Below are 11,879 nucleotides of genomic sequence, written 5' to 3'. Positions count from 1 at the left end.
TGCTTGTGAAAAGCTGGTGACCTCTGGGAGGGAGCTTGTATGGAAGCAAGTGTTAATTTTCAAAATGTGACTGGTTGTGATAGCAGCAACCTCACCTCATCACAATGTCCCTTGGAATGTTTTCTGAGTAAGAGGTCTAAAAGTGATCTGTCATCACTGGTCAGTAGTACAAGCAGCTCATTCTTATATCCTTGCCCTTCCCCGCCCCCCCGGACCCGAAACAAAACAGCCCACTCTGCCCTCCTCTTCTCACATGTGAATTTTCATGTGTTCAACATTTGTCAGGTCTTCACCTTCAATGACATGGTCAAAGCACCAAGAAATTATATTGAACACATCAAAAATGAATACCAGGCCCATTTCCCCATGCCTTGTAATCATAAGCTACAAAATTTGTGTTTGGAGCATGCATGTGTGGGCCTGTTCTTGGAACAACATTTATAGACACTTCAAATGATTCCCCTCCAAAGCCATAAAAGTGTTTAGTAACACACTTTAATATATAATTTCTTAAGCATTTTTTAATAAAATACAGATATATAATTATAATTATCAATGCCTGTATGTCATTTAATATAATGATAAAAGGCTAGTCTTTGAAGTGACATGATGATTAATATTTACAGTAAAGCCTAAAGGAAACAGCATTTGTACAATATCGCTAAATCGAAAAGATTAATTAAAAATGCTACTTGTATTGCGGTGTCATCTCAAATCACAAAGAGCAAAAAGGAATATTCTCATCTTATTAATGCATATAGGTATAGATCATTACTTTCTATGTTTTCTCCAGATGGAAAACTCTCTTGTTCTCCTTAAATTATACCAAGCACTGAGGCTGGGATGTACTCATAATAAGGACGTTTCCCAAATCTTTGTCAAGTTATTAATACCATACACAAACATCTTATGTAGATCTACCTATTGGATATATGTCATGTGCCTTCATGCTAATTTTAAATTTAAAGATCAATACTAATTGGACGAACTGTTACAGAGAACCCATGAGGAAATTTATCAGTATATATAAACAGAGTCACATTCTGTGCAAATACTGTTTAAATAGTAATCTCCCTCAATATGTAACAGCCATGCTGTTTTACAGTAAAGAAGCAAATCAGGAACTTCGCCCTAGCCCCATCTAACCTAGGGATCGGTTAAAGCCATTCTGTTTAGCACTGAAAGACACTGCTTTCGCTTGGCAAATATATGAAATGTAGTGAGTCAATGGACAGACACATGATTTTATCCTCAATAGACATATGGTAATGCTCTTCACCTTGCATTCTTAGCCTTTCCTATTCATCTCATTAAGTGCTATCAAAGTTACTACATGCTTCGAAACCCTGTATACATTGTTTTAGGGGTTTTTAAAAAAATAATGCTGTTTTCATTTTTTTTTCAGTTTTGAGGTTAAAAATGATGCTGAGGTTAAAAGTTTTACAGCTCCTTTATCATAATTGGTATCTTCCTCCTTAGTCTTCCAAGAGGAACTTTATAGCAATGGGCTTTGGCCTTTGCACTGCAACCCCCAAAAGACAGATTGCTGGAGATAACCCCCTGAAATTCCTTACAGCGTTATTTAACACCATGAAGGCCTAGAATCTATCTGTTTTGAGAAAGACTTCAGACAAAGGGACAAGGTTCAGGCAGGGGGAAGGTTTCAATTTGTAGGAGTTATGAGACATAAATAAGTAGCATAAATGTCTTTTTCCCTTACTTATAGACCATGGGTCAGGAATCTCAAAGCAAGGTGAGAAAAAATCCTGAATTAAAAAAAAAAAAACACTATAAAAACCTAAGGGATAGCTAACAATATTATTCTTCTTGATTTAAAAAGCTAGACATTTCTCATTGGAATCAAAGAATTTGAGGTGGATTTATTTTCTTTTTGCCATTCCAGTCATATCATATATTCCTTCCCTGGTGAAAACTGGAATTTAAAAATGTATATAGGACATTCTTTAATAGTCTACTTGATACTAAATAAAATGAGCAAAAAATCCAAAATACTGGAAATTTATTCTCTGCAGATGAATAAATACCTTTTACATATCCAATAGAAAGTGAAAAAAGTCACAAGCCTTTCCATTTTCCTTAAGAAAGTAATTATTACGGATTATGAATTTTTATAGGACCAAAGTCACCTAATACCTGTGATAAATAAGAGCAAGTAGGAACACAAAAGCTAATCCTTCATGATTACAGATACCTCAGTACTATTACTAAGACTTCTACTGACTTAGGTTCTCACATTGTGCCCAAGAATAACAGAAATCACAAGACTCTGTGTGCTGGTTACTGCTGGTTATCAACCCTCAAGTAGGAAACTGTGTAGAGCATTTTCCTGATAAATTAAGTTATACGTCTTAGTCTGGTTTGTGTCATTGCCAAGTTTTAAGTTTGCTGTTTGGTTTTTTAAAAAGTATGAGAACTTTGGTTAAACATACTACATTTATGCCGATACTCTGTGTAACTGGGGGGGCGGAATAGAAGGAGGATGTGGTTTTGTAGGCTGCAAAACCCCACATGCCATATACAGTATACATATGTACCAAAGATAATTACAATCTCACCATGAGAATGTCAAAAAAGCTCAGTGAGCCTTCATTTTCTATTATATGTACATTTTACAAGCTACTGATAAGTTTCTTTTCATATTGCTTTCCAAAAAGAAAAGACAAGGAAAACGAAGAAAGAATATACATTAGCCAGATTCCAATGTAGTTTAACTTAAAGGCTTCATCAGACCATATGTGCAGACACTTGAGATGATGAGAGAGTCAAGCTTCCTAGGGTCCTAGAATCAAAGAAACTCTGCTGACCCCCACTGCTAAGCAGGTGCACTCCTTCCACGGGGGGCAACATCTGCCGATCCGTCATGGTCCCACTTGGTGAGGACCCCAAGAAACTTCCTTGGGAAGAAACAATTTTCTCAGGACTGGCAGCCAGTTTGGGGGATGTGGAGAAGTTATATCCATACAAGGCACAGGGGCTGTGTAACCTGAACGTGTTATAGGAACCCTGGTGTGTCTGGTTAGCAGCAAAGGCGTTGCTGGGGGGTGAAGGCATGATGTACTGGAGCTGGGGGGACATCCCGGAAATCTGCATGGACAAGCTGGTCTGTGGGCAGCTGAAGGCGTCCCCATCCGTGCCGCCCATGGACATGTTCACCGAGGCGCTGCCGCTCACGCCCACGTAGGAGGGAGTCCTGGGCGGGGCAAAGGTCTCGCCCGTCTGATTGGTGAGCCTGTTGTAGGTCTCGGCCAAGGACGTGCTGTATCGGTTGAGGGTTAGGCTAGAGCGGGCGCATGCGGAGTAGTCAGCCGGGGCCAGACTACACAGCTGGCTGGTGTTGGGTCCCAGATGGAAGGCTGGAGACGAGCAAGGGGAGCCGGACAGAAGATGAGGGTGGGTGGCCGCAACGCCATTCCCAGAACCTTGGAGTAAGGTGGAGGAACCTGCATTTCCTACAAAAGAAATTGAAATGTAAAGAGCATCTTTTCCTTTCAACTGTGTACACATGAGCTAGATGGACTTGTTACAAGGGGCGGGTACAAAGACGAAAAGGAGATGTTCTCCGCTCTCAGGAATTGTAATTTAATTGAATTCAGACTGAAATATTTTAAACATAGATCCTCTCAATATTTTCAAGGAAATTATCTCCCCAAGGAGTGACTTTTATTTTTTCCAGAAGATATTAGGACACTATCACATAGAATTTTCACATTTTCTTCCTCAATTAGCTTTCTCAAAGTTTTCTCATTTTTTAATAATAAACACTACAAATACTGACTTTCCTGGCAACTTTAGAAAATATAAATTTCATCTTACTCTGTATCTTGTTCCAAAAGTTCCATCACCTCACTTCTACCCAACTTTTTTTTATTTCTTTCTTTTTTTTTTTTTTTTTTTTTAAGCGGTACGCGGGCCTCTCAGTGTTGTGGCCTCTCCTGTTGCGGAACACAGGCTCCGGACGCGCAGGCTCAGCGGCCATGGCTCACGGGCCCATACGCTCTGCGGCATGTGGGATCTTCCCGGATTGGGGCACGAAGCCGTGTCCCCTGCATCGGCAGGCGGACTCTCAACCACTGCGCCACCAGGGAAGTGGGAAGCCCCTATCCAACTTTTACTCTTTCTTTCAGCAGAGCTTCCTCTGGAGCAATATATTTTCTTGCCAAAAAAGAAGGAATTCAAAGAAAAGAGCCAAATTGGTCAAAGACACATCCTGCCTCAAACAAACTTGCAACTTCCCACTGCAAGCTTGTGTGCATCAATGACTGTACCACTCAGGGCTACTGAAATAAGGCAACAGTCTATAACTTTATTTTTTTTTATTGGAGTATAGTTGCTTTACAATGTTGTGTTAGTTTCTGCTGTACAATGAAGTGAATCAGCTACATGTATACAAATCTCATTTCCAAACAGAAAATGGTTTGGCGAATCACATGCTAACACAAGAGCAGAGGTCCAGCAAATAAACAGCCTTGTGAAATAGAGAGGGGGGTTAACCCTGCATCCAATCAATAACAGTTGTGGCGGTTGACTCCCCCCTCTGGATTTGCTGACAGATTGATGTTTGCAACTTGACGGAACTTAGGGAGAGAAGAGAATTCCAATGGGCTGGATAGGTTGTAAAACCTTCATTGCTCTAGTGACAGTGTTTTATACAGCTTCTTAAAATAATCTAAAAGCCCAATGTGCCCAATCATAATTATCTAAAACCCAGCAATGCTAAATTCTCAACGGGGTGCTGGGCAGGATCAGACGTAAAATGCCTGAGTGTAGGAGTGGGCTGCGAGTCCTACCTACCAAGTAGAGAAGGAAGTGTCATCCCTTTCCGTGCTGCTCCCTCTGAGGAAACACCAGCCCTGGGCTCGTAGGAAATACTCAAAGGGGAGCGCAGGGAAGGTTGCCTCAGTGTGCCTGACCGTCTCATCATAAATACAAGAGAACCCTGCCTAGAGGCAATTCTGCTGAAGGAAGAGGAAGCTGGCAAGAAAGGGGAAACCGGGACCAGCATCGGCAATTATCTGTGAAGTACGCCTGGTACCAGGGCCAACTAGTCTACCTCTAATTTTAAGAAGAGATTTAGGGTAAAGTAAAGGTTACGAAATATATAAACAGCCTAAAACATCCAAGACTTAACCTTTGACCACAACGGCCGTTTTCCTGGCCCATCCCCATACCAGACAGAAAAGAGAGGGATCCTATAATGGGAGGATGTTGGTAATGAGGTCGCCATTATAGAGGACAAGCAATGACTTGTGCAGTTTTCAGTGCCTGAGCATCTAGGCAGGACCTGGCTGTATACATGACCCAGGAGCCTTTTTTTTTTTTTTTCATTTTTTTTTAAGTCTTTTTTTTTTTGATGTGGACCATTTTTAAAGTCTTTATTGAATTTGTTACACTGTTGCTTCTGTTTTATGTTTTGGTGTTTTGGCCAGGAGGCATGTGGGATCTTAGCTCCCAGACCAGGGATCGAACCTGCACCCCCTGCATTGGAAGGTGAAGTCTTAACCACTGGACCACCAGGGAAGTCCCTGACCCATAAGACTTTGTGATTTACCTTGCTTGGGAATTCCAGGGATATCTTCAAAGGTGAGGGTCCGTAGTGAAGGTCTCCAGAATGCATATGACTCCACAAGGGCTTCCAAACCCATTCTAAATGGAAGGGTCAGGATGGGGGTGAACACAAGAAGCTCAGTTAGGAGCAGTTGGAGTTTACAGCCATAATAAGCAGCTCAGAAAACACCACTGGTGTTGACAAGTGGCTCCCCACATTGGCAGGTGAGGAGCTTGGCACAAACAGAAAAAAAAATGGTTCAGAGATGAGCTACCATTCTGTCACCAGGAGCACAAGAGGATGGAAACCACGCAGGATGTCCTGTTAACGTTCTCAGAAAACTTAGCTGATCTCAGGGGATAAAAAGCTGTACCCTTGTACCAGGAAGTTGGGGTGGAGAGAGTCCATCCTAGCTGCTGTGAGTGCAAGGTTTTGCTGTGATCTGGAGCTTATCCTCTCTCCCTGTTACACCACTCTCCCTCTGATGCGGAGAGCTCTGCCACAAGAGCACGCCCTGTAAAGAGGCATTTCTATCCATCATTCGGTGCCTCGGCAGCCAGCTGAGAAGCGCACTCATCCTAAGAAAACTGACTTCTCTCTCAGAGGCATGATCACCACACCCAGGGCAGCCAGGGTGGGCTCTGGGGAAGAGGGGGCAGCCCTGGCTTCTCAGCCCAGCCTGCAGGATGATCACAGGAAGGTGATCTCACAGGGCGCTACAGTATATGGAGCTAGTATCAGCACCAGACATTATTTTAAAGCCCCTACATACACTTAATGAATGGACACTTAGAGAGACAGGATAACTTCATTATGGGCTACTTACGTGGATATATGTATGTTTTAAAACAAGGGTGACTACTCTAAATACATAATAAATGTATGTATCTCCTACCGTAAGTGATTCAGATATCACTTCCATACATCAGATAACTAAGTCCTCCAGATCATAGAAATGAGGCCTTTCACTCAACTAGCACATTCTCAAGGCCTCACCACTATTTCCTCAGCCATCTCAGTGCTAAGCAATTTGTTAATCTAGGTAACATTGTGCTTTTCATGAAATATATAGCTCCACGATAGGAAATGCCTGATTCCTGAGTGTCAAACAGCACACGAACATCTCTTGTGATTGTCAGATACAGTTTTATTTAATACAGATAATCTGTATTTAATGCTGGTATTAAAGATAGGGTCTATCTTTAATAGCTTAGACTCCACACGCTACTTTCCCTCCATCCCCAAGTCATGAGCTATGAACTAAGACTAGAGAAAACCCCCTCACAGAGTCACACCCCCCTATACAACATGGCGAGAGCTCTCTAAAGACCCATGGTAAGTGACCTGTGCGTGCAGATAAAACCATCTCCCCCTGCTTGCCCTGGGCTGCCCTGAGCATGAAGGACAGAGTCTGGCTTCGGATGGAATCAGTGTGCCCCATAGAGAGGACTATTTTGTGGTAAGGACACTGGATTGGAGATCAGGAGAACTGGGTTGTGACTACAACCCACTAACCTTGAGTAAATGTTTGAAGCTCCCTGGACTGCAGTTTCACACAAAGTGAGGATTGGAATACAAAGCTTTAAACCCTCTCCTAGCTCTAAAGTTGTTTACCACTAAGTGATTTTTTTCCAAACGAGACATGCTATCTGTGGCTGACTACAAACCAGATCCAAGACCACTCTACTCAGCAATATTTTATGTACATTAAAGTATTGATTGGGGAGAAGTTTGGCAGCCTGGTCAGTCCCAAAGCCCCACATAACCTGCAGGTTTCATTTAATACTCAACTTATGAACACTGGGTGCTGTTTAGCTGATTACTCTATTTTTAGCTTGTACTAATACTCAATTTTTATGACTTTCTAGAAACAAGCTTTTTTAAGCTAAAGAAGTTAGGACACAGTTTTGTATAAACTGCTTTGTTAAACCACATAGATGAGTTTTCGTAATTGTAGTTTTAAATATTCAGGATACCAAAGTAGTCCTGGAGTGATCTCAAGGGGAATTTACAAAGAGGTAATTCCTGAGCATCTATGGGACCTAGAAATTTATTAGCTGTGGAGATAAGCATCAGTGCATTATTTGCTTTAGCAGTGTAAACTTTATGATGCTTCAAATACAAACCCACAGATCAAATTTTTAGGGAGAAGTTATTGATCCTCACAAATATATAACCCTAAGGTTTAAAGGGATGCTCTGAAGGTGACAGATCTACATGTGATCTGATTTGGACCTACTGATATTTTTCTTTAAGCTGTTGTTTCACACTGCAAGTTCTAGAAAAGATTTCAGATATTTTGCAGGAAACAGTTATAAAATATTTATTAGCTGAATCTGGACTTTTTTTTTTAAAAAAGCCTTCATTTTCTCCAGTAATGGAGACTTTTTCCCATCTAGTTAAAGAAAAGATAAAAGACACCTCCTGCAGGATTGTAGCCAAGACGGTAATTTATACAAGATGCTTTTGAACAATTTCCACATTTTATCACCTCGCTAATTTATGCTATCAAATGGCCAAGTTTATTTAGTAAAATGGTTATGTTTTTCCTGAAGTATTTAAAGAGAAGAAATTTTTGTACCTTCCTGAGTAAAACATTTTATAGGGTCAACCGTAAGGCCTAACTGAAGAATGAAACTATTCTCAGCACATAAATTCTCCTTCACGTAACAAATGTCTTGCAGGAGAGCTTTTAAGGGCTGAAGCTACTGATTCCTATAAAATAGGCTGCAGAACCATAAATAGCCAGGAAGGTATAATTTTTAATTCAATTGTTTTATAAAGTTAAAAAAAATCACAAGTCCAAGTTTCTTTCTTGTCCTGCATAATTTGTTTATTTCATGTCTAGGGAAAAATAAAAACAGAATGTGTATTAAAAAGCAGTAACAACAGTGCAAGAAAACTGGGGGTATTAAAGAAATATTTTGAATTTTTTTCTCATGGGCTTTTTTCTCTATTAATATATGAAAACACATCACCCCTCCCCCAAGTCCTCAGCACCAACGCACCTTCCTGGTCTTACAGATAACGTTTTTTTTAAAGGAAAATAATACATAAGTTAGAAATCTTTAAAGCTGACCAAATTCTCTCTTTTCATTATAAGTGTCTTTCACATTGATCCGTGGGAAATGTTAAAATCAGATTTTTTTAAAACTGGGAATACTGATTCATAGATATTTAGCATTCCAAAATGGGCACTGAAGAGCTTTTCTATGATAAGTAGAAGTCATTTAAATGAGAAAAAAAGTGAAACTATTCATTTCACTAACAAGAAAGCTATGTATAAGTTCAACATGTTTTTCCTATACTAAGATATTGTTTAAACATTTGGAGTAAAATAAAAATTTTAAATTTTAACAACCTTTAAAAAGTGTTAAAACATAATTTATTATTTTTTGCATGTCCATTAAAAACTTTAAAAGGTTTAGAGTCAGGCAATAAACAGTAGCAAGCACCATGGATGCCATGCTTATATACTCCTGAAACAGCCAAAGGGAAGAAAAAATTTCTATCAAACCTAGCATTTGACCTCATGGTACCAAACAAGAGACTTAGTGGTTTATTTTCACCAATGCCTCTGAGTTTTTTTCACTGATCAAATTTTTGAAGACTAACGTCTTTTCATTGTGCTGACTTATCTAGAATTCTTCCTGAAACCTTGTAATATGTATCTTATCATCTCACTTCTACTTATAGGCTTATCCACTATGACTACTACCCAAAATACACCTTTAAAAATATGTTTAAAGTTATTGCTTCAAAAACGAACTGACAGTAATGTGCCACATGATAAATATAATGAACACTGCTGTATATTATAGAGGAAAGCTATTAAGAGAGGAAATCTTAAGAGTTCTCATCACAAGGAAAAAAACTGTTTTTCTATTTCTTTAATTTTGTATCTATATGAGATGATGGATGTTCACTAAACTTACTGAGGTCATCATTTCGTGATGTATGTAAGTCAAATCGTTATGCAGTACACCTTAAACTTAGGCATGCTGTATGTCAATTGCATCTCAAAAAAAGTGAAAGGAAAAAAAAAGACTGCGTACAAGCCATGTGACCCCCCAATGTCAACAGCAGTGAGGTCTTTGCTAGAGCCATCCTACAGGAGAGACTGGACTTAGTTCCTGGATGTATAGTCTCAAGCCTAAATGCTGCCCTCCTGGAGTTTCAGTGAGTTTTAATAAATTTATTCTCTGCTTTAAAAAAAAAAAAAGAACTGAAAGAAATGCAAGGGTCATAAATAGATAAATACTCTTCGGCTATAACCAAAACCACAAGAAGATTCCATCAAAGTATTTGGCAATGTAGAAAAGGAGTCATCCCAGGGACTTCCTTCAGTCACCTTACCAGTGACCACCCCAGTTACTAGATTATTCAACTTTCAGAAACTCCTCTGAAAAGCAAAGTTAACCACGAGCTAATGCAATATAACAAAAGCCAAGCAAAGTTTTTCTGCACATGGAAAGAGACATCTAAAATGACAGAATAATCTCAATACAGCAGACAATGTATAGTAGGAATACCTGCAAATCTTCCTACAGAGTGAAGCCCTGTTATTAGTCAGTTTTGTTGATCTGCCTGTGCTAAGTTAAAAGGCTACTCCACTCTCATACATTTAGCCCTCACACTGCATGGTGTTTAAATGAATCATTGCATATGAAGATGAAATCAAGTCTTTCTGCAAGCATTTGAATTTATTCTGAGAAAAGGTCTCTGTCTACACTACCTTGCCCAGCTAATCAGCTGAAAGAACTAAAAGTCTGCACTACTACTTGATTGTTTTCTCTCTACAATTTTAAGTGAAATTGTTCCTAAAATAAGATAATTGGGGATTTTGACCTCATGTAGACACCGCCTATCAATACCAAGTTTTCAAGAAGTATTTCTGGAGTAAAGTGATAAAAAAATGTCTCAAATACTTTTTAAAAACAAAGTGCTTTTAAAAACATTTAAGGCAAAGTCTTACCCTGAAAGGGCATCTGGAGAACGTCAGTCTATTATTACTATCAACAGTTATTTTAGAAAATGTTGCACCGAACTATATTGGGATAGAATCATATCAATAAATTCAAAAACTCTTGGCACACAGACTAGGGTGGTCTGCTTTTTGATAAAAAGTAATAGAGTGGAATTCATTATTGTAGCTCTCCCACTTAGTACAAACACCATAAAACACAGCACAGAAAAAATAAACAAGTGTGTGGCTGTCAGTAGAGCCAAGACAAATTTGGAAACCAAAGAACATCAGCTGTCTTGGCAGTGAGGAGTAGTCTCATATTCTAGTTGGAAATCTGAGTGAACAAGAGTCTCTGTCCTATTTCGAAGACAGATCAATACATAATTGTGACATCACTAAGCAAATTCTAAACCAAGAGCAGATGCAGAGAGTATTTTGATTTGGGATATTAAAGCCCCTGGATCTTGAGGGGAAGGTTTCCACAAGGCCCCTTCAGAGGCAGCATGCACTGTACACCCTGAGAACTTCCGTTTTCACCCCAGCATTTCACATCAACATTAACCTTAGAAATGGGCAAAATGCCACACCCAAGATAAGTTACATCCAAGGCTCAATGATACTAGTAAATTTAAATCCTCATCAGAAGTGATTCCAAAACCATGTCAGTAAATTGAACTGTTTACTTTGTAATGGAAAATTCACAATAAAAAATCAAATATATTTATCACAGCCAGAATGTTTTTCACTAAGACTCACCTGTTACGCCCAGAGTCTCGGAAGCCTTTGGCAAAGGGATTCCTATCTATCTTCAGGCGAGTAATCTGCAGAGCAGAAAAAACAATCACATCAAGTCTTATTATAAATGCCAAGGAAGGTTATTAAAAATGGAAATGATGGAAGAATTATAAGTAACTCCAAAATTAACTGTCGGAGGATGTACTGTGTTCTTCTTCCCTGTTTCTCAGGTATTTTATTATATTAGTAACAAATCTACATGAAAATTTCAGAAATCATCTAGACATTCATTTGCTATGAAAAAGACATTCCCCCGCCTCTGTTCAAGCTCTGTAATAGATAAAGTTTGCTTTGCTTTTAATATCCCTGGAGAAGGAGATTCTGAGTCATCTGTTGGTAATTTGCCCTTTGTTTGACAATCTCTCTAAACGAAAGTTCTTCCCTTTATTAACGCTGTGACATGTGTCTGTTTCTCTTGCAGTAGTGGTGATGCAGAACAGCTAATATCCAGCTTCTATTTAACAGCCATTTATATGCTTGAATGTTGATAACCTTCTTCAGAAATAGCCAATATACATTCCTTTAACTTTGTCTCTCCTTGAATCATCTTTA

The 11,879-nt window shown here is 39.2% G+C and overlaps 1 protein-coding gene across 1 annotated transcript in view; it reads right to left on the bottom strand.

Annotated features, from left to right (window-relative positions):
• Positions 1–2,171: 2,171 nt before the first annotated feature.
• TBX18 (T-box transcription factor 18) overlaps positions 2,172–11,879 on the bottom strand; it is a 28,626-nt gene continuing 18,918 nt past the window's right edge. The window contains exons 6-8 of the mRNA XM_007467328.1: positions 11,289–11,353; positions 5,570–5,664; positions 2,172–3,470 (exon numbers count right to left, since the gene is read on the bottom strand). Of these exons, the coding sequence (XP_007467390.1) occupies positions 2,746–3,470; positions 5,570–5,664; positions 11,289–11,353 (885 nt within the window). The 3' untranslated portion in view covers positions 2,172–2,745. The remainder of the gene's footprint in view (positions 3,471–5,569; positions 5,665–11,288; positions 11,354–11,879) is intronic.

Source organism: Lipotes vexillifer, unplaced genomic scaffold (assembly GCF_000442215.2).
Source record: "Lipotes vexillifer unplaced genomic scaffold, Lipotes_vexillifer_v1.1 scaffold554, whole genome shotgun sequence".
NCBI lineage: Eukaryota > Metazoa > Chordata > Mammalia > Artiodactyla > Lipotidae > Lipotes > Lipotes vexillifer.
Note: the sequence above shows the minus strand (reverse complement) of the source record. Positions and strands in the feature narration are given on the sequence as shown.